The sequence below is a fragment of the Myotis nattereri genome (assembly GCF_964212035.1).
Source record: "Myotis nattereri genome assembly, chromosome: 8".
Lineage (NCBI taxonomy): Eukaryota > Metazoa > Chordata > Mammalia > Chiroptera > Vespertilionidae > Myotis > Myotis nattereri.
Genome location: NC_138083.1, coordinates 34,331,021 through 34,353,601, shown reverse-complemented (window position 1 = coordinate 34,353,601; position 22,581 = coordinate 34,331,021). Strand labels below are relative to the sequence as shown.

Here is a 22,581-nt window from a genome sequence, read left to right as displayed (position 1 = left end):
TCAGAGCTGTCTCTCCTAAAGCTCAGTTCATAACATTACATTATGCTGCCTCAACCAAAATAAGTTTGAAATATTAGAAATAATAATACAGAAAACAGCACAGACATCTGAACATAAGATACACTTGATATACACACAAAGATCAAGTTTTATGACTGCAGGTTATATAGTTGATAGTTGCTCAAGTTTTTAATCTTGAATTAAAGAAAACAAGTCTACAAAGTAAACAAAACAGGGAAACGTTTGAATAAGGACTACTGCAACCTAAAGTACATTATGGAAGAGTATAAGAGTCAGCACCAAATTTGCAGTTTCCTCACTGTCAATAGGTCATCTTAAGTCTACATCAGGAGTCTGGAAACGACAGCCCCGAGCCAAATCTGGCCTGTTGCTGGGTTTTCTAAATAAAGTTTTATTGGAACACAGCCAGGCCCATTCATTTGTGCATTGTCTATGGTTGCTTTCCTGCTACAATGGCAGAGCTGAATAGTTGACAAATACAGTCTGATCCACAAAACTTAAAATATTTATTATCTGGTCCTCTACAGAAAAAGCTTGCCATCTCCTAGCCTAAATGATAGCCATATATACAGTGGGGCCTTGACTTACGAGTGTCCCGACTAACTAGTTTTTTGAGATACGAGCTGTCTGTCGGCTGATTTTTTGCATTGAGTTGATAGAGTAATTTGAGTTAACGAGCTCCTTAATGAGCTCGGTCTCAGAACGAATTAAACTTGTAAGTCAAGGCCCCACTGTATGTCACAAATGGTAGAAAAATAATTACCTTGTCATTTCAGCTTTATTAATGCTTTATTATGAATTCTACCTAAATTCTCTTCCTTTGTAATTAGTGTCACTTAATAAATGCTAATAAGTTTTTGAATTTCCACAAGTATGTTCACATTTCAGTTATTTTCCATAGTGTAGGTCTTACTTTAGCTACCCAGTAACTTATCCTTCATAATATTACAAACAAAATCCTAACTAAGGAACATCTGCAATTACCTCCACATACACACTTATCCCTCTATTGCACACAATCTACAAAGACATAGACAAGGAAAAGCTGAATATATACACAACAGTTTATATGACTAAATATTTCCTAATTCCCTGTTCACACTAGAATACATACCTCTTAGTCAATTGCCATTTAGGACTAACAGCATCTACACCACCTGCTTGCTTATTAGAAATGCAATTCATGGGCCTCATTCCAGACCTACCAGGTGATTCTTATGCACACTAAAAGCTTAAGGATCACTACATTAAAACAAGGTTTATATTACTTACCTTGAGTGTGAAAAGGCTGATTCGCCCAGGCAGTTTATAAAATAGCCCCTCTCCTCCTCTTGAATTGGAATGTAGCATGGCATTGAGACATGCGAGAGGGGATGTCCCACTGTAAAAACATACAAGGATGGGTGAGGGTCACACAAGTTCATATGCCTACTTACTCAAAGATCTAAAACTTTCTGGCTCCTTAAATTAAGAAGCAGAGCAAGAAATATAGAAAAAAAGATCCCATCACAAGTCCAGTTTGAAAGTAGCAAAAGAGTAACAGATGGAATTCGCATAAATCATACCCAGAGAATTCAGGAGTTTGAAAAACACACGTTACCCAATATTTAAATTAAAATTTAATATTAATTAAAAACAAACCCGAGTTTTCTAGCCTCTATATCATACTCAGAAACTGTCACATAACATTATAAAAAACAGAGACGACATAATGAATGGTGCCACCCCAAGAAAACAAGCACACCTTTTTTGCCCCCAGTTAAACATTTTCTAATAAGCACACAAACAAACAGTATTTCATTTGCTTTTTCTCTGTTGGGAAGAGGGAAGGATGGGTTTTATTCTACATCAATCCTGGAGCAATCACTGAAATTTGTCAAATGGCCCTGACCGGTTTGGCTCAGTGGATAGAGCGTCGGCCTGCGGACTGAAGGGTCCCAGGTTCGATTCTGGTCAACGGCATGGACCTTGGTTGCGGACACATCCCCAGTAGGGGGTGTGCAGGAGGCAGCTGACCGATGTTTCTCTCTCATCGATGTTTCTAACTCTCTATCCCTCTCCCTTCCTCTCTGTAAAAAAATCAATAAAATATATATATATTTTTAAAAAGTTAAGTCAAATGGATTTGTACCCAAGAGTGCTCAAACATTAAACTAGCCGGAACCGGTTTGGCTCAGTGGATGGAGCGTCGGCCTGCGGACTGAAGGGTCCCGGGTTCGATTCCGGTCAAGGGCATGTGCCTGGGTTGCGGGCGCATCCCCAGTGGGAGATGTGCAGGAGGCAGCTGATTGATGTTTCTCTCTCATCTATGTTTCTAGCTCTCTATCTCTCCCTTCCTCTCTGTAAAAAATCAATAAAATATATTTAAAAAAAAAAAAAAAAAACATTAAACTAAAAACAAAATGGAAGAACCGGTCCAGTGTGGCTCAGTGGTTAAAGCATTGACCTATAAACCAGGAGGTCGAGGTTCAATTTTAGTCAGGGTACATGCCAGGATTGGGAGTTTGATCCCTGATGTGGGGTGTGCAGGAGGTAGCCAATCAATGATTAGCTCTCATCATGGACATTTCTGTCTCTCTCCCTCTCCCTTTATCTGTGAAATCAATAAATATATTAAAAAAATTAAATTAAAATTTAAAAAGATTACAAATTAAGTTATTTCAATGTCCCTGCTACAACAGTAGGCTGCAAAACAATGACAATTCAGTGAATGAAAGGCTACTTACTGGATCTTAAAATAGAAAATGTCAAAAATACTAAAAACTGCCCATTATTAATGTTAACTGAATTTGGCACTAGCATGTGCTTAGTGGTAGGGTTCACTTGTGCACCTTCTCTTTCCTCTCCCCTTAATATATAAATATAGTAAGTAAAGCCTCTTAGCATTTTTTTAGAACTAGCACTAGCAGAGTGTTAAAAATAATTTGAGTTTTAAAAAGGCATTAAAAAAAACACCCTATTACTTATTCTGCTTTGGAACACACTGGATACTAAAAAAATTTTCACCAAGAACCAATCTCTAAAAGAAACCTTGAGCAGAATCTGGTTTATCAAGTGGGTGTGCTAAAATCTCTGCTACAAGGAGGAACGGCATGTTGGCAGAATCTTTTTGTGACAATGTGACTCCTACACATTATGCCTCTGTCTACAAATTACAGAGCTGCTCACTCATCACAGCCACCATGACTGCTTCAGAATTCCTATAAGAGCAAGAAGCAGCCCTAGCTGGTTTGGGTCAGTGGATAGAGTGTTGGCCTGCGGACTGAAGGGTCCCAGGTTCGATTCTGGTTAAGGGCACATTCTCAGGTTTCAGGCTCGATCCCCAGTAGGGGGCATGCAGGAGGCAGCCAACCAATGATTCCCTCTCATCACTGATGTTTCTATCTCTCCCTCCCTTCCTACCTGAAATCAATAAAAAGTACATTAAAAAAAAAAAGAAAAAAGAGCAAGAAGCAGAAACAAGTTAAGGTTCTTAATCCCATCTGTCCCAAAGGGACTAATTTACCTTCTATAGGCATAGTGGTCCAACAGCAATGCAGACGACAGCATGATGGGAAATAGCCCATAAAAACAAAAATAAAGCACAATTATAACACTACACAATGCATATTTAAACGAATGTGATCTAGATAATACTGATCTTCCCTCCTCACAAAATGTCAACTTGAGAATGTTTGAACTGGTAACTGGAAAGTGAGTATCTTTTAACCCTAAAAGGTCAATTCCAAGAAGCTAAAGCTTAACCAGCAAAAATATATGCTGTTTATTCCGAGTCCCAAGAAGAGACTGTTGAACTCTACTCTTTCATTTAAAAGAAAACAGTCATTGGTTTTCATGCCTGCAATTCCTTTTGTGTTTCTAACTTGTTGCTTCTCCAAGAAAACTACATCATAGGATAACAAAATCACCCCCAATTTACTATATTCATATCATAAATGGTTAGAATCAGGAGGGGAAAAAAGGCCCTTGGGTTTATGGTGATGAAACCACCCTTCTTTGATCCTGAAACAAAGTACTTCAGAGATACAGTATAGAGAAAAGGGTACTTTTAGACTCAATACAGCCCCACCAGAGACCACCCCTTCTCTATTATTGAAACTTAAAAAATAGAGTACAAGAAAAAATGTGCAGACTCCTTACACAAAAAACAAGCACCACTGTCAAGATTTAAGGGAAAACAAGGATGAGGAAAGTCACTGGACCTCTGATAAAAACAAATGGATATTCACACTCCCACCTACACTTGGGAGGACATACAACCTGAGGTAGTTCCACGTTACCACCAGGCACATGAGAGAGAGAGAGAGAGAGAGAGAGAGAGAAATATATACACATATATATGTATATATATATATATATATATATATATATATACACACACACACACATATACACATACGCACATACACGTGGACTTATCACTATATAACAGACATATGCCCTATGAAACCCTCATGTAAGCAACAAAAGCAATACAAACCTCATTTCCTTTAGTCCTTCTGCTTCTATGACCTGCAGAATCTGTTTTGGTGTCATCGGAGCATCTGAGTAGTTTTCTAGTACCTGAAGAAATACAAATGCTCTGAATTCAGTATACTATTTCCATTACCAGTCTATATCATGGGCGACAGTTCTGCCACTGCTGACAATTTAGATATTTCCACAGTTAAAATTACTTCAGAAACCAAGGCGAAACATTCTAATTTCAATTCTAAAACACATCCTTAGCAACGTTGGTTAGTGCTTGATAATGCTAATATGACTAAACCACAGAATAGGTAGTGCCACACACTAATTTATAAGACAGACATGCATTCAGATTTTCTTTCCCAAGGAAGTTTGATTAGTACCCATATTTTTAAATGATTTTTTTATTTTTTTTTATTTCTTTATTGATTTTAAATGATTTTTACCAGTGAGTTGTGAAATTCTGGTGTTAATTGCCACAGCAGATTTTGCCATTTGGCAACATGATGCTATGGTTCTACATGGTTGGTGCAAGCAAAACAATGAACCAGAATGTCCCATTTATGTTAGCATCACCTAGAAGTCATGGCAGTAGTTTCTCATAAGCAACTGCAGCTCGTTGACGTTAGGAGGTTGAATTGTTTTAGAATGTTGTCTTTCTCAGGGAGAAAAAGACAGGCTATCAATATCTTTGTACTGTCTCTACCTGAGCAGGTGCTGAGGTTACTCCAAACCATACTAACATGTTGCAGTCATTCCACAATGGTAACAAGTACTGCTCTGTCACAAATAAAACATGAAGCAAGAAGCCTGACAGGACTGCTGCTGAAGGCTCCCACTATTAGAACACGAGCCCTTAGCACAAAAGGAAGTCAAGTTTTAGAGAAGTAGGTGCTCAGATAAACCTCTATTTACCATTAGCCCCATTCTTAGCTTCTTTCTTTTCAATCTTTACATTCTCCTTTGGTAACATTATCATCTCTCATGGTTACAACTATTACCTTAACTCTGATAACTCCCAAATCCTTTAGCCCCGATTTCTCCTCAAACTTCAGACTCAAATATTCAGTTCTGTACTAGGCATCCCCCCTTGATGGTCTAATTCATCTCCCCTTCTTCCAGTATTCCCCACTTTGGTTGGCAGCCTAATTACCTAATTCAGAAACCTGGCGGTCATCCTTCACTCTCACCTGTCCCCCAATTCCCACAGCCAGTTTCATACTAAACCAAACACAACCACCCCTTTGCTAATATCCCTGCAACCAGCCCTGCTTTCCTCAAATCCATTCTTACTCTGCTATCATTCTTCATTCAATAAATACATGAATACTTTGTACTAGGAACAATTATCAGAATTCATAAGTAAACAAGACCATATCTCTACTCTCACAGAACTTACCTGCTATAGCCTGACAACCCAACAATCACTTCCTGGCTTTAAAATCTTCAACAGCAACCTAGCTTCCTGAGAATCCACTGGCCCACCAGAATAACAGACAGAACAGAAGTCAAATTCTAGACTTCTAAACTTGGGAAGTCACCTACCCAATCTGAGCCTGTTCCCTCAATTATGAAGGAAGGATACCGGTGTCTTCTCTCAGTTGTTTTACAGGTTAGCGCAACTGGCACAAAGTAGGTGGTCACTGGCCTGGCATACAAGGCCCTCATAATCTGGTCTCTACCTGTCTCTCTACCTGACTGCCAAACATACTCCATCAATGTTATGTCCCAATAACTAAGTGGAGCTCCACCCAATTCCCACACTCTCCACCCTGCAAATTCTCTCTCATCCTCCCTCCTTCCCTCTCTCTCCAAGATGCAGTTTGGGAAGCACCTTCGTCCTGGAAGCCTTCTCTGACCTCTGCCAGGCAGAGGTAACTGTCTTTTCAGTGTCCCAATAGTTCCACACACATATAATTCATATTCCAAAGCAGAGCACTGGAGAGGGAAAGGAGGAACTATTCATAATTATGCCTGGACAATAAGCAGGAACAAGGATGTCTGTTTACCATTTACACATCTATAATGGCGCTTTACCATGCCTATAGTAACATTATATTCATGTGTCTAGACTTTCCCCATCCCCAGAAGACCATAAGCACCCCAAGGGCAAACCTTATCCATCTTTGCATTCCAAGAACTTAAGTACCAAGTTAGGCAGTGTTGACTTAGACCCACAACAAATCCTAGGACAAACTACCAATGTTCACTGTCACAGATATATTTCTTTGATACTAATTAAGTGGGAGCTGAGCTAGTGAATTTTTGTAGGATAACTTTTTTTTAAGAAGCATGAATCTGAAAAATTAATTACCAATTATTTAAACAATTAGGAAGAGCCTGAGAATCTCAGATAGAGGAAACAAAATCTCTAAAGGGAAGCTGCATTAAAAGATACAAACTATTCACTTTTCTTAAAACTGTATATTCCTCCAGCTTTTAGTATAAGATCAATTCAGCAGTGTTCTATTCCTAGTTTCTGTCTTTCTAGAGCACATTTTAAAGAAGGGTGGGGGGGAATCTCTCTCCTACTTCAAAGGAGAAAAAAATGTTTGATGTAAGAATGGTCAGTCATGAATCAAAATGAAAGATAAAGCCGTGCAATGAAGAGTTTCTCAAAGCTAGGAAGAATCCATTTAAGGGCATTCAATCTAAAGGGAAATCCCCTTGGCCACTTCTCCCAAACTGTTCCTAACAAGCAGGATTTACACCCATCCAACCTCTAAAGTCTACCTCTTCAATCTAAAAAAGACAGTATTACAAAATGTTTGAAAGAATACCTACTTTTCAACGACATAGTTAACATTTGCAAAAATCAATCTTCTGGGGCATACTGCAGTCATCTTTTCTTTCCTACCAAAATACTTTATAAAAGGGTTCCCAGGCCCTAGCTGGTTTGGCTCAGTGTATAGAGCGGCGGCCTGTGTACTGAAGAGTCCCGGGTTCGATTCCAGTCAAGGGCACAGGCCCGGGTTACGGGCTCAATCCCCAGTAGCGGGCGTGCAGGAGGCAGGCAATTAATGATTCTCTCTCATCACTGATGTTTCTCTCTCCCTCCCTCTGAGATCAATAAAAAAATATTTAAAAAAAAAAAAAAGGTTTCCCAGTATCACTCTTGCCATTTGAGCACGGTCAGAAGCAATATGAAATGCCCCCGAACAAGTACATCTGATTGCCATGGCAAGCACTTCAAATTCACCTGTCCAAAGAGCAGTTAAATCTAATCTACTGCCCTCCCACCTGAGCTTACTCTAGTCAAGCTTCTCTGTCCTGTGTAAGCTCTCACAAGCTCTCCAGCACTCAGTCACAGCAATTTTTTTTTTTTTTTTTTTTTAATGAGGAGAGGACCCTGAAAAGTTCCCCCTCACCCACCAAGAAAAATTCTAAACAAAAAACAATAGCCCTAACCGGTTTGGCTCAGTGGATAGAGCGTCAGCCTGCGGACTCAAGGGTCCCAGGTTCAATTCCGGTCAAGGGCATGTACCTTGGTTGTGGGCACATCCCCAGTAGGGAGAGTGCAGGAGGCAGCTGATCGATGTTTCTCTCTCATCGATGTTTCTAACTCTCTATCCCTCTCCCTTCCTCTCTGTAAAAAAAAATCAATAAAATATATTTAAAAACAACAACAAAAGAATGCAAAATTATGCACAATGTTCCCGAGTGTTATCTTTCACATTTTTAGGTGCACCACAAAATATTTTCTATTCACATTACTATTTTTTAGTGAAGAGCCACAGAAAAGAGAAAGAACTTATTCAGAAAATCTGGCATAAATTTGAGCTAATGATAAAACAGAAATAGCAACCTGGATATTGCCAAGTTCATATCACAGTAAATTCAAGAACCTAAAGAAGCTTAACAAAATAGTGAACCTCAAATTCCTAAAGTCTTTCAACTAGTAAGAGCCAAACCAACAAAGCTTTGAGACAAGCAGACTTTAGAATTCTGTCAGGACATAAATAACAGGATTTAAAGGTACTTTCACCTACCTCTAACAAGCAAAACTCTGGCAAGCAAATTTCCTTTTGGTGCCCAGAGCCATAAACACCTGCGTAACAGGAACTCAGAGGAGAATTTCAATGAACACCCAAGACTCCTCTCCTTTAGGCCTACATTTGTTTTCAGGTGAAGCAACGCTGGAGGAATCCTGAAAGCCAGCCAAAGCTTCCAGTTTTGATTGAATCAGAAAAAAAAATAAATTAGGAACTTCAAAAGCTTCAAATTTCATATGCCAGAACAAATTACCTGAAGCACAAAACTTCAGCATAGAAACAACTGTTATTTCTGTTCCTTGGGCAACACATGCCCAGGGAAGACCATCAGGGATACCAGTGAAAATTCTCCTAGAAGCCAGAGAGCTTTAATTCTTGCAAGTCAACAACGTGAGTTTTACAGACTTCAAGCAAGAAAAAGGTGTGGCACAGATCTATAAGAAACCCCAATACATACGCATCTTTTTTTGCACAACACCTTCGAGGCAGGAACCACGCTTCCCAATAAAATAAAAGATCAGATGGTTGAGCTTCACTCGTCATTAAAAGTGGATTACAGCAATTACATAAAAACTACGGGCTGTCAAGAGACAAGCCGTGCCTATCTGCACTGTAACCCTGCTCCGTGACAGTTAGAACTGACATCCCCGAGAGAAACAGAGCCCATTCCGACTGTCGCCGGCAACCGTGTACCAGAACCTGTCCCAAAGCGTTTGTGGCGTGGGTGCAAATCCAAAGGGAAGACAGTGCATGGACGAGGCCTCTCCACACTTTGGAAAAACAAAATTCACGCCCCCCCCCCCCCTCCGGCGGCTTCCAACACTCCATGACTCCCTCCCTGGCTCAGTGCCGCGAGCAGCACCCTCGCACGGAAGACACCTGGTCTTTGTCCAACGCTGCGCGTGCACACGCACCAGGGCGCTCAGGAACACGGAGCGCACAGACACCTTCTTTGCAAAGTGTCGTCAGCTCCCTGCCTCCCTCCAGTCTGACTGAGGAAGGAAAAAAACGCCCGTCAGCGTTTCTCAAAGTGTGGTCCTTGGGCCACCGGCAGGAGCCTCCACCTGGGCGGCGGGGCCACCGGAAGGCACTCAGGCAGCGCCCCAGACCCTCAGGTTCGGGTCTCCCCCCAGGAGGCCTCAGGACGGGCGCGCCGGACCGTCCCCCCCCCCCCCGGTGTCCCCAGGGAAGTTGGAGGACCACCGCTCGGGGCTCCAGCGAGGCGACAGCCAGCCCTTGCTCCCCCCACACACCTGGTTTAGATTGGGAAAGCTCCAAGTGCCACTCGCGTCCTGGGAACTGGGGGCGCTCCCCCAGCCCTGGAGTCCCACGCACATCCCACAGCCCACCAGGAAGCGAGGGAGGAGCTTCCGACCCTTCCCGGAAGCCGAACTCCCCCCCGAGTCCAGAAAACAAGCTTCCCCAGACCCCCCGACGCTGCCAAGCGGTGGGGGAGGGGAGGCTGGGCTCCGGCGCCCGGAGGGGGAGGAGCCGGCCGGCAGGCTCGCCCCTCCGCAGGAATTTAGAGGTGGGGGGTTCGTGCGGAAAAAGGCGCCATATCCAACCCGGTGGGGGACCTTTCCCCACCCAACGCCGGGGAGGGCAGTCGGGTTCCCACAGGCAGAGCGACCCCGCCCCTCCCCCTCCCGGTGGGGGGTGCGCGCCGAGCCCACCCCACGCCCCCCACTGAGACCCCTCAGGCGACCGGCCTCACCAGGCGCGCGGCCTCGGCCCACGTGCGCTCCTTCTTCCTCTTCTGTTTGTCCTTCATCCTCCTCCTCCCCGGCGGCGGCGGTGGCGGCGGCTCCACGCGGGATCTCCGAGTGGGGCGAGCTGGGGCGGCGACGGTGCGGGGCGGTGAAGGCGGCGGCGGGGGGTGCGTGGCGGCGGCGGCGCGAGAGAACTCGGGTGCGGCCGAGGATAGGGGGCGGGCGTGTGGGGACCGGCTGGCGCGAGACCGGGGCGAGGGCGGCGATGGGGGAGGGGTGGCGGCGGCTCCACGCGCCCGCGCTGCGTCAGTCGCCCACGGCGGCGACGGCTGCTGCCCCACGATCGCTAAGGAATGCGGCGGCTCTGCATAACCATGGGGTCAGAGGTCACGGCTCCGGCCTCCGCTTTCCCGCCCTGCTGAGGTGCCGAGACAGGACTGGAGGTGGGGCAGGCAGGCGAGACGCGGCTTTTCTTTCGGCGCCCGGTTGTGTGAGTGTGTGCCGTGGGTGTGTGTGAGTGTGTGTGTGAGAGTGAGGAGGGGGAGTGTGGGGTTTTTTTTTTGAACAAAAACAAACCGAAAGGGCTGCTGGGAGTCGTAGTCCCAACTGCCTCTTTGGCCTCCCCCACTCCGGAAGAATATGGCTGCGTGAAACGCTTGGACCACACTTCCCGGCGTGCTCCGCGGTTCGCCTTTCGCCCCTCCTCTCACTTCTCTGCCTCTCTCAGACCTCCGTCTGCTAGAGAGACTGCAGATGTTCGGGGAAGGGACAGGGCGGAGTCTCGCGAGGTGCTGGAACTGGCTTGGGCCTGAGGCATTGTGGGAAGCGATGCTGGAAAGGCGGTGGCTGGGCTCCACCAGCCACGTTTAACCCTTTCGGTGCTTCTCGCCGCCGGGCGGGTTAGGGTGGCGACCGAAAATTGATAGCTTACTCCCAGCACCCACTTTGTGTCTCGACCCGCCCCAGCGGTTCTCACTGGCAATTCTTTTAGGTGACAAGAGGCAGGACTTTCCCTTTTGGTCCTCCCCTAAATGACTCATTGCTGCATAATAATGAGACAAAAACACTCATATCAGTAAAACGGTTATTCCACAATTGACAGACCTGGACAGTTCCCCATTTCTTCCTGTGCCTTCATGTCGCTTTGTGTTTGCAGAAACTGTTTTTGCAGAAGTTGCACTTAGCAGCCTAGAGCGTTGGTGAATTCAGTAATACGGTGACAGGTAGTGTAAAAAAATTGGATTTGGGGGCCCATACTGCACAGAATGCACCTGAGGCCTTTTTCGAGGCGCTACTCTGGAGAGAACAAGGTCCTGGAGTTAAACCGGCCCAAACTGGGTCCTGGCTAAGCCACTCCCTGGCTGTCAGCCTAAATGTAGGGGCTCAGCATGGGCCTCAATTTTCTAATCTACAGTAGCCTAGTGCCGGACCTGACGGTATTATTGGGTTAATTAAAATTAACATACAACAACTGGCAGATTGGAAGAGGGTGTGAAGGGAGGCCTTGATATTCGGTCTATATAATTTGGCTCCTGGCATAGAGCAAGTGTTTGATATTGACAATGGGCAATGGTACTTTACCTCTTTGAGCCTTGGTTGCAGAGCATGAAATGAAAGGAGGTGGCCAACACACAGGTCTCCTGTTCCTATTTGTTGAATCAATGTCCAGAAACCTGCCTAGATTCAGTCCTAAACTGGAGTAATGGCCAGCTCTTAAGTAATAGGGAGGCAGGGTCAATGGCCACATTTTAAAGGTTTCCCTGGGTGAGGAAACATACCCTCCACTCCCTGGTGTTAGCACAGGAGAGAGCCAGCGCTGAAAGAAGACAGATAACTGTGCAGCCCACCACCACGGAGTTCAGTGCTCCTGCTTTTTATGCTCCTCACACAGGCCTCCGTGTCCAATAAAATTCTGCAAATGAATAGACTCTAGGAGGTGAAATAAGGCATATTTTTAAGTCTCTCTCCATCTAAGTTTACCCCCAAGATGGGGAAAAGGAAGAACAACCCCATCCACCACCAAAATATTGTTGGCCTGATTTTTTACAAAGGGTTGTTTTGTTTTTGTTTTTAATTTAAAGCTGACACAGTAACCCAATTTGACAAGTCATTTGGCTTGTTCAAACATTTTCTTCTTGAGTAGCTTCATTTCTCCCCTGCCCCTGACTTCCAAGTAGAAGCAAGAAGATTCATTCTAAAGTGTACATGTTTAGTACAAGCACTGTGGTAGAATAATGTCCTCCCCCACTCAAACCATCTATACCAGTGATGGCGAACCTATGACACGCGTGTCAAAGGTGACACGCGAACTCATTTTTTTGGTTGATTTTTCTTTGATGGCATTTAAATATATAAAATATCAAAAATATAAATCTTTGTTTTACTATGGTTGCAAATATAAAAAAATTTCTATATGTGACACGGCACCAGAGTTAAGTTAGGGTTTTTCAAAATGCTGACACGCTGAGCTCAAAGGGTTTGCCATCACTGATCTATACCTTTGTCTCCGGAACCTGTGAAGGTTGCATTCCATGGCAAAAGGGATTTTGCAGATGGGATGAAAGACCTTAAAATAGGGTGATGACCCTGGACTATCTGGGAGGGCCAACTGTTACCATATGGACCCTTAAAAGCAGAAAAGGAAGGCAGAGAACAATCAGATTCCAAGCTTAAGAGGAACTCAACTTCACTCCCAAGATACAGGGGCTTAAAACAAGCCACTGTTCCTTTGAAGGGAGCCATGAACCTGAGAATGTAGGCAGCCTCAGAAGTTGATAAGCTCTGCCAACAAGTAATAGAACCTCAGTCCTACAACCCCTTGGCAGTGAATTTTGATAACCTGAATGAGCAGGAAGCAGGTTCTCCTACTCTAGAGTCTGCAAAAAGGAACACATCCTGTCAACACTTGATTTTAGCCTTTTCAGGTTCAAAGCAGAGAACCACACTCTGGTCAACTTCTGGCCTACAGGAAGTGTGAGATGTAAATGGGAGTTGTTTTGAGTGGGTCTGAGCATCATCCAGATATTCTAAGGTAGGTTCAATCCTTGGTTAGGACACATACAAGAAGCAACCAATGAATGCATAAATAAATGGAACAACAAATCAACATTTCTCTATGTCTTCCTTCCTCTCTCTAAAAATCAATAAAAATTATTTTTTTAGCCAAACCGGTTTGGCTCAGTGGATAGAGCGTCGGCCTGCGGAATGAAAGGTCCCAGGTTCAATTCCGGTCAAGGGCATATACCTTGGTTGCAGGCACATCCCCAGTAGGGGGTGTGCAGGAGGCAGCTGGTCGATGTTTCTCTCTCATTGATGTTTCTAACTCTCTATCCCTCTCCCTTCCTCTCTGTAAAAAAAATCAATAAAATATATTTTAACAAATAAAAATAAAAAAATTATTTTTTTAAAAAATAAATGTTTATTTTTAAAAAAAATAAATGTTTATTTTTTAAAAAAATAAATGTTGTTTATTTAAAAAAAAATGTTTTAAGCCATTCTATCTGTGGTAACTTAAAGTAGCAAAAGAAAGCTAATTCAGGCAAAATTAAAAATGCCTTTACTTAATTTACAGCCAGTGCTGCCTCATTCTCACAGTTGGGTCAAGCCATGGGAGAATCCAGATGTGAATATTTCAAGGTCTCTGCCCTTGCAGAATCATACCGAAACTAATTACAACATCATAGTTAAGAGTAAAAAGAGAATATGAGTTGGAAAATTGGCTTTAGTCATTAAACCTTAAGTAGCTGTGATTTTTTTTTAAAGCTAATAACACTCATGAGTCTCTTGTCAGAAGCACCAAAAAACAAACCTATACATTTTTTGGTGTCTGTTTTTATCACAGTGCTTTCAAAGTATCTTTGAAGTCGACAAAGGTGTCACAGGGCAGTGTAAGATAAACAGGACGGATAATCAACCCTGTCCTGCTTGGGATGAGTCACTTTTCAAACTGCACAGTTATGAGCACAGCACGTATTCAGAAATCGGAATAAATACATCACTAGCAGACACCGAGGAATTCCCCAAAAGACACACAGACATCCTGAACCTCACTATGAGATAATATATTGTCACTGGCTTTGAACTAGAGCAGGCCTGGGTTTGAATCTTGCAGTCATTCTCCAGCTGTGTGGCCTTGGTCAAGTTATGCAACCTCTCCTGGACTCAGTGCCAGCATTTGGACAGCAAGATTCATATTAAACTCAAAGGATGCAATTGGGATTAAATGGGATTTTTGTAAAGCATTTCGCACACAGTAAATGCTTCAGTGAATCAAGCCCTGGAACCATTTGCCACCCTAACAAATGTTCTCTTTCAATAACTGCACCTTCAAATGAAGTTGAGGTTCAGAGAGGTCAACTTATCTCCCCTAGGTCCAAGATGATTAAACGAGATCACATTTACTAAATTTCCAGCATAGCAGATGATCAACAAATGTATATCACTTCTGGCCCCTCCCTTATTTCCTTTCTTTGTATGATCGTTAGTTTACTAGTGTCTGTCACTTGCTAGCATCTTCTTGCATTCAGTATCATATCCCCAACATCTGGCACAGTCTTGGCACAAGGTAGGCACTCAAGTGTTGAATGAATGACCTTAACAATTACTTTACTGGACAAAATCCCTGAGGACTAATTTCCCATTGAATGAGCCCTAAACACTATTTAGAACCTGGCAGAACTGGGAAAGACTGAGGTAGGACTTCAACCAAACCTATCTATGCAAGTTGCAAAGATGCTCATGACCTCACTGTTGTCTTTAGGCACTGCACCTGCTCATGTGATGGACAGCCCTAACTCAGCTTACCTGCCATTCATCATTTAAATCCACTCCTGTTTTTTTATTCTCCTATAAGGCTGAAAAAGGTGTTTGACTTCCATTTTGCTCCTCCAAAATGTTAATAATGGTTATTTCTGGGCTGTAAGACTATGGTTGATTTTTTTGTTTTCTTTTTTTTTCTACAAAGTATTACATTTTTTAATTTTAAAAATTCTCTTTTTCCGTTGACCCACGAAACAGCATTTAGATTAAGGTGCTAGATGTAATGTTTTTTTGCTTCTTTACACTTGTCTTTATTTTACAAGTCTTCAAAAATGAGTATGTACTACTCATATTCACATGATGAAAAAAATTTTAATGCTCAACAGTGTGGACATTTTTTTGTTGTTAATCCTCATGCGAGAATATTTTTCCATTGATTTTTAGAGAGAGTGGAGGGGAGAGATAGAGAGAGAAACATGGATGTGAGAGAGATCAATCGGTTGCCTCCCATACTGGTATTGATCCTGTGACCAAGGTACATACCCTGGACCGAATCAAACCCAGGACCCTGCCCTAGCTGATTTGGCTCAGTGGATAGAGCAACAGCCTGCAGTATGAAGGGTCCCAGTTGGATTCCCGTCAGGACACATGTCTGGGTTGCGGGCTCGATCCCCAGTAGGGGGCGAGCAGGAGGCAGCTGATAAATGATTCTCTCTCATCATGGATGTTTCTGTCTCTCCCTTTCTCTTCCTCACTGAAATCAATAAAAACATATTTAAAAAACAACAACACAGGACCCTATCCACTGAGCCAAACTGGCTAGGGCACTGAATTTAATCACGCCACCTTACTGCCGAGCATACTTTGAAGAAGAGTAACGAGTTGGGACTTGTTCTAGGTATTAAAATGCACTAGGTAGTGCAGTTTTGACAAAGGAGCAACAGACATATTCAGCCTAACAGAGTACAAAAATAGGGCCACGCATATAAGGAGTTGTAGTACATAAAGTGAACATTTCAAACTGGTGGAGGAAGATGAAAGTTAATAAACGGAACAGGACTACTGGGTACCATTTGGAGAAGAATTAAGTTGGCACTTACCTCCCTCCTTAAATCTGAATTCCACCTAGATCAAAGATTTATATGTGATAAAAGAAACAAAAGTACTGGAAGGAAATAAAAGTGAATATTTTTGTAATCTTGGAACTGGAAGTCTTTCTAAACATGTTATAACAGTTTTTAGAAATCCAAGAAGTTGACTAAGAGCTAAGATTCCTAATAAACAGAATTCTTAAAAAGTCATTAGGAAACACCTCAATAGGAAGATGGCCAAATAACAATGACCTCAACTGGCAATTAACAAAAGAAGAAACACAAATGGAAATACTTGAAAAGATTTTCAACCTCGTATGAGTAATCCTGGAACTACAGATAAAAACAAAATTGAAATGTCATTTTTCAATAGATCAGGCTGGCAAACGTTGAAAAAATCAGCAGAACCCAGTGTTAGCAAAGATGTGAGGAAACGAGCACAATTTATGCACTGTTGGTGGAAATGCAAATTCATAGTCATTTTGAGAAGCAGTTTAGTAATATGTAACAAAATTAACATGGGAAAACCCTCTAATTCTTTAAATGTTTCTGTATTGTCTCAATGTTCTACCATCAGAATATTTATTCACTGTTTTCCCATTTAGAAATAGCACTTAACTGAACACCTATTACACAGCCTAAAACTTCATTATCACATTTATTCCCTTCCTCAACCCTACAAGGAAGGTATTTTCATTCATTCGTTTTATAGGAAAGGGGACAATCCAAGGCTCAGAAAGGTTACGCAATTTGCACTGGATGTATCTGTCCACAGGTTTGGCTGCCACAAAGAGCTCTTTCCATATGCTGCACTGTTACTAATAATATTGCTATTAATACTTAACATGTCTTTTATTGAGTCCCTACTAAGTGCCAGACACTTGATGGATGTTTCTTTTAATCCTTTCAGCAGCCCTGAAGGCAGCAGGGTCAGCAGTAACCCTCCTGCCAAGGTGCAATAGCTGGCCGCGGGTAACAGCTGCCAACCGACGTTTGTCTCGCTCCAAAACGCCCTCCTCCATTTTGCCACATTTCCTGCTCATCTAGTGGCATACTGTCTTCACCTTGAGACATTACTTGCCCTGAGGTCTTTGCTTGTCTACATGTCTTCAGATCTCCTTCTTGGAGCTCTCTGGGTTTGACTGTGGTGCTTAAATATAGATTTTGCATTTGACCATAATGCAAATGTTTACTTTTACCATGTAGCATTCAAACAAGAATGTTGGGAAGTCTTGGTTTTGCTGCTAACTTTATCACCCGGCTCAGAATTCTTCAGGGCCTCCTTGGGCAGAATAAAACCAAGGCAGCCAGACTCCTTCAGTCTGGTTCTCATCTGCCTGGCCTGGAGGTTCCCAGGGTGCCCCGGGCTCCCTTCATTCATGGCCCTGGCCACACCCATCCTGGGTGTTTCAGCTTAATAACCCCAGCACCCAGCAGAACACCTGGCCCGAAGTAGCCTTCCGTCAATACCAGCTGAAGGGAGGAAAGAGGAATGCTCTACCCTTGAAGACACATAGATTTCCACCAGGCAATGTGAAAGAGGCCTTGGAGGCTGAGTGAAATCTAACTGAGCAGAAATGAGGTGAGACTTAAATGAAGGCCACATGCTCGCACAGCCAGTCACCTAGAGACCCGCCTCTATGCTGTGCTGTCCAGCTTTAAGAAGTGCTTTCACATAATAATCATAACTGCTATCATTTATGGCGTGCTCACCACATGCCAGGCACCAGATGCTTTACATATATTTTTTTCTTTCTGTATTTACTTATTATGATCCTTATGATGATTATTTACTTTCTGTTCTCTCCATCAGCTCCACACAAGTTCTAAGAGAGCAAAGCTTTTTTTCTGTTATGTTCAAAACAGTGCCTGGCAAACAGGTGCTCAATAGGTCATTGAATCTTCCAGAGCCCTATGAAGTAAGGCTGTCTTTAACCCTCACTTTACAGATAAGTAACTTGAGGCTTAGAGGGAAGAAGTGACTTTTACAAAGTTACAGATCCAACAGGATGAAAACATTAAAAATAGATCTATGATCCCTCTCTCTCTCTCCCCCGCCGCCCCCCCCCCCCACACACACACACCCCTGCAACCACCTGGGTTCAGAAATGGCCATTCCCAGCCTTGAAGTTGGGAGTCACCACCTGCTTGTAGGACTCCTTAACTGACTAATAATGCGAACAGCACTGCACCAATGACCATTTACTGAGCACTTGCGACATACCAGGCACGGCTCCACACATTTGAACTCCCAGCAACTTAGGAAGTACTTGCTATGGGCCCTTTTTGACCATTGAGGATTCTGAGACCCCAGGGAGGTTAAGAAACTTTTCATCATCACAAAACTAGTAAATGATGAGTTCAGAATTCACAACCCAGCAGTCTGGATCCAGTGCCCACGCTCTTCTCCACTACTCACACTGCCTCAGTAAGATGGCAAACAGAGTCAGCAGCACTTACTAAGGCCAAGGCCAGTCTGCCTGGCCCATTAGACACATCTCATGTTTTCATGTTCTCTCTTAAACCTCACAATCACCCTGTGAAGTTACAGATGAGGAAACTGGATTCTAAGACCCTAAAAGAGCCAGATGCAGACAGAAGAGACAGAAAGTAGATGAGCGGTTGTCTAGGGCTTTGTGGTTGGGAGTGGCTGCTAATGGGTACTTTTTGGGGTGATGAAATGTTCTAAAATTGATGGTGGTGGCCCCAGCTGGGTGACTCAGTTGGTTGGAGCATCAGTCTGTGCACCAAAACGTCGTGGGTTTGATTCCCGGTTGGGGCACATGCAGGAGTTTCGGGTTTGATCCCCAGTGAAGGGTTGCAGGAGGCAGCCGATCGATGTTTCTCTCTCCCTCTCCTTTCCTCTCTCTCTAAAAGGTCAATAAAAATCATATTTAAGATTAGATTAGATATTAGGCTTTGCAGACACAGCCACCCCGAAGCTGCTCGTCAGCCATGGTGAACCCCACCGTGTTCTCTGACATCGATGGTGATCCCTTGGGCCGCGTCTCCTTCAAGCTGTTTGCAGACAAAGTTCCAAAGACAGCAGAAAACTTCGGTGCTCTGAGCACTGGGGAAAAAGGACTTGGTTATAAAGGTTCCTGCTTTCACACAATTATTCTGGGATTTATGTGCCAGGGTGGTGACTTCACACGCCATCATGGCACAGGCGGCGAGTCCATCTAAGGCAGTGGTTCTCAACCTTCCTAATGCCGCGACCCTTTAATACAGTTCCTCATGTTGTGGTGACCCCCAACCATAAAATTATTTTCGTTGCTACTTCATAACTGTAATTTTGCTACTGTTATGAATCGTAATGTAAATATCTGATATGCAGGATGTATTTTCATTGTTACACATTGAACATAATTAAAGCATAGTGATTAATCACAAAAACAATATGTAAAAAAAATCATATTTAAAAAAATAATAAATTTTAAAAAACTAGATCATGAAAAAAAGCGGGGAGGGGAGATGGTACATGGAAGAAAGTGGCAGAGGTGAAATGTCCATAGGCTTCAGATCAGAAACTTTGGGGCCATTGTTGCCTCTTCTTTTTCTCTCACCACAATCCAGTTATCAGCAGTAAACATATCCTAAGGCATGTTACCACTTCTCTCCTCTCCTGCGGCTTGGTCCTAGCCACCACCTCTGGTCCAAACTACAGCCCCTCTTCTAAGCAGCCTTCTTGCCTGACCCATTTGCTCTGTTCTCTACAAAGCAGCAGAGGGATCAGGTTTTTTGTATGATTTTTTGTTAATCCTCACCAAGGATATTTTTTCCATTGATTTTTAGAGAGAGTGGGAGGAGGAATGGGAAGGGAGAGAGAGAGAGAGAGAGAGAGAGAGAGGAACATTGATGTGAGAGAGACACATCAATTGGTTGCCTCCTGCACCTGCCCCAACCGAATTTGCATCCCAGGTATGTGTCCTTGACTGGGAATCTAACCTGGGACCCTTCCATGTGCAGGCGGATTCTCTAACCACTGGGCAACATGGGCCAGGGCTAGAGGGATCCTTTTAAAACATTCCTATCAGATTTCCCTCTTTTGCTTAAAATCCTTCAACTGTCTAAAAAATAAAATTCACTTATAATTCAGAGTTAGCCCCTGGCCACCTTTCCAACCTCATAGCCCACTAGCCACACTTGCCTCCTTATCCCCAATACACTCCCATCTCCAGACCTCTGCACCGTGGTTCCTTTTCCCTGGAATACTCTTCATTCCAGTCCCAGATACCCACACACTTGCTCCCTAATTTCACTCAGGACTCTGCTCAAATGTAACATATCACCATTGCAAAGAAGCCTTCCTTGACCTCCCAATCTAACCCAAGCCAGCACCTCCCCCAGCTTGTCACTCTCTAACTCCTGACCTGCCTTGTTTGCCTTCACATACTGCACATCCTTCTGTTACCCCTCTATCTCCACCACTAGAATGTGACACTAGGGACAGGGGCTACCTCTAGCTCTCTAGGACTAGAACAATGCCCAGAACATTGTAGATACTCAAAGAAATGAATAAGTTAATCTGAGGCTGAAACCCTGGCTCCTCTTGCTGCTCCTGGGATAATCTAGCAAAGAGACTGTCATTGCATTTAACATGCTCCTTACTGAAATCTGCTACCCTCTCTGCACCCTGCCAGTACCGTATCTGTGCTGGTTACCTTGATTTGTACTTATTGGTGAATGGGGTAATTCCCTGCCAGACTGGGAGCTCTGGAAGGGCAGGGTTCTGAGCTGTATACCATGACACCGAGCACAGAGTCTGGAACAACATATGTAAATCAGTTGACTAGACAAGGAAGGTAAATTTTAAAACCAATGGTAGAAGTTTAATTTCTCGGTTCCCAAATGCAGCAAAGGGATCTCCTTCCAGACCACTACCCTGAAAAATCCCTTGGCCCCACTGTTAGGGAACTAGGATACTGAAGTCAAGTTCAAGTGCTCCTTGGAATTCCTTGGCTGGTGAGCTGTGCCAGGGAAAGCTCCTTGCAGAAAGGAATTTGCCAACTGAGCCCTGAAAACCTGTGTGAACAGCAGGGAAACTTAAAGCCGCACTTAGTGAAATTGCTTTCTGCGTTCTCAAAGAGAATAATAGCATGTGAGGCTGCCATAAGAAGAAAATGCTAAATTAAGGCGTGCTTCACTCCCACAAGGAAAGAAAAAGGCCTCCAGGGCTTTCCTATCTGCAGGATGTGCCATGGAGTCAAGACCCTTCCCAGCCCCGTTCTCATTTCTCCATTCCCATCACCAGCAAGTCCTCATGTGTTCATTCACATTCCCTTTGTCTGGCATGCTCTTCCCTCCTTCCCAAGTGGGTGACACCCTACCCATTCTTACAGAGCATGACGCAGATGCTTTACAAAGCCTTTCTCCACCTCTCCTGGCACATCATTCCTTCCTCTGACAGAAAATGCTGTGCTGAGCCGTAGGTTTCATTCAGCACGTATCCCACCATCCAACTCAGGTGTCAAACTTGGAGGGGACAATAGGACATGCCTTCAGGGAACTTACAGTCTGGTGGGAGAGACCAAAGTAAAGAAATATATCATTGCAAGCTGGGAAAGGGAATAAGAAGGAAACAAGGTAAGATAAGGACACCACACACAGGTGGAGATGGAGAGAAACCAGAATGGATGGTGGGGGAAGGCTTTTTGGAAGAGGTGACATTTAACTGATACCTGATGGATGAGTCGGAGTTAGCCAAGCAAAGCGTGGGGAGAAGCCTCCAGAAAGAGGTTATAACACATGTGAAGGTGCCAAAGCATGAAAGCTGTTGGCATAACCCAAAGGAGGCCTGTGTGGCTCCAGCTTCGGAGGGCTGGGGAGTGGTGTGAGGAGAGGAAGCAAGTCTTCTGGTAGGTCCTAAGCACTCTGTCCTCAGAAGGGCGGGAGTACATTTCATTCCTCTCCATCCCCATTGCAGAGCCAGACACCTGGTGCACGACAGGCATTCAACAAGTGTCCTGTGGTCTACACTGTCCCCAGAGATGCAGGGGATCTCTCGCTCTGCCCATTTCTCCCACCCCAAAAGCAAGTCCCTAGTTGGCTCACTTAACTGAAGCACCCAGGGACGGTTAACCACAAGACTGGTGACAGAAACAGAGGATGAAACAGGAGCAGCTGCGAGAGCTACAGTTAGATCCTTGACAAATTCACTGGCAGGTGTGACCACAACATGGTCCCTGGAGACCATTCTGGGGGTAAACTTCAATCTGATGGCAACTCTAGGATAAGTGGGCCTACCCAAATCACACGTCCCAAAACAAAACCATCAGCATGGAGTTCAAAATATCGTCTCCAAGGTCAACTGTTTTTATTCACAACACTTCCGGCAACCAAATGTATGGGTTTTCCTCTCCGCTCAACAACCAAGTCTCTGACTCTCCAGACACCAACTGCATACCCTACAGTTCTGGCACTACCTGGAGTTAGCACAGGTTAAGGATTCAGACCCACAAGACTGCCCACACTTCAGATGCCAGTCAAAAGTCCCAGGTTGCCACTTTTATTTCTGACTGACTATAAATTGGTTCGATATTT

General features: G+C 43.8%; 1 protein-coding gene across 1 annotated transcript in view; it reads right to left on the bottom strand.

The window, feature by feature from the left end:
* Window positions 1-10,681, bottom strand: part of ASXL1 (ASXL transcriptional regulator 1) — a 61,774-nt gene extending 51,093 nt beyond the window's left edge. The window contains exons 1-3 of the mRNA XM_081097574.1: window positions 10,195-10,681; window positions 4,502-4,584; window positions 1,294-1,402 (exon numbers count right to left, since the gene is read on the bottom strand). Coding sequence (XP_080953700.1) covers window positions 1,294-1,402; window positions 4,502-4,584; window positions 10,195-10,251 — 249 coding nt within the window. The 5' untranslated portion in view covers window positions 10,252-10,681. The remainder of the gene's footprint in view (window positions 1-1,293; window positions 1,403-4,501; window positions 4,585-10,194) is intronic.
* Window positions 10,682-22,581: the final 11,900 nt, after the last annotated feature.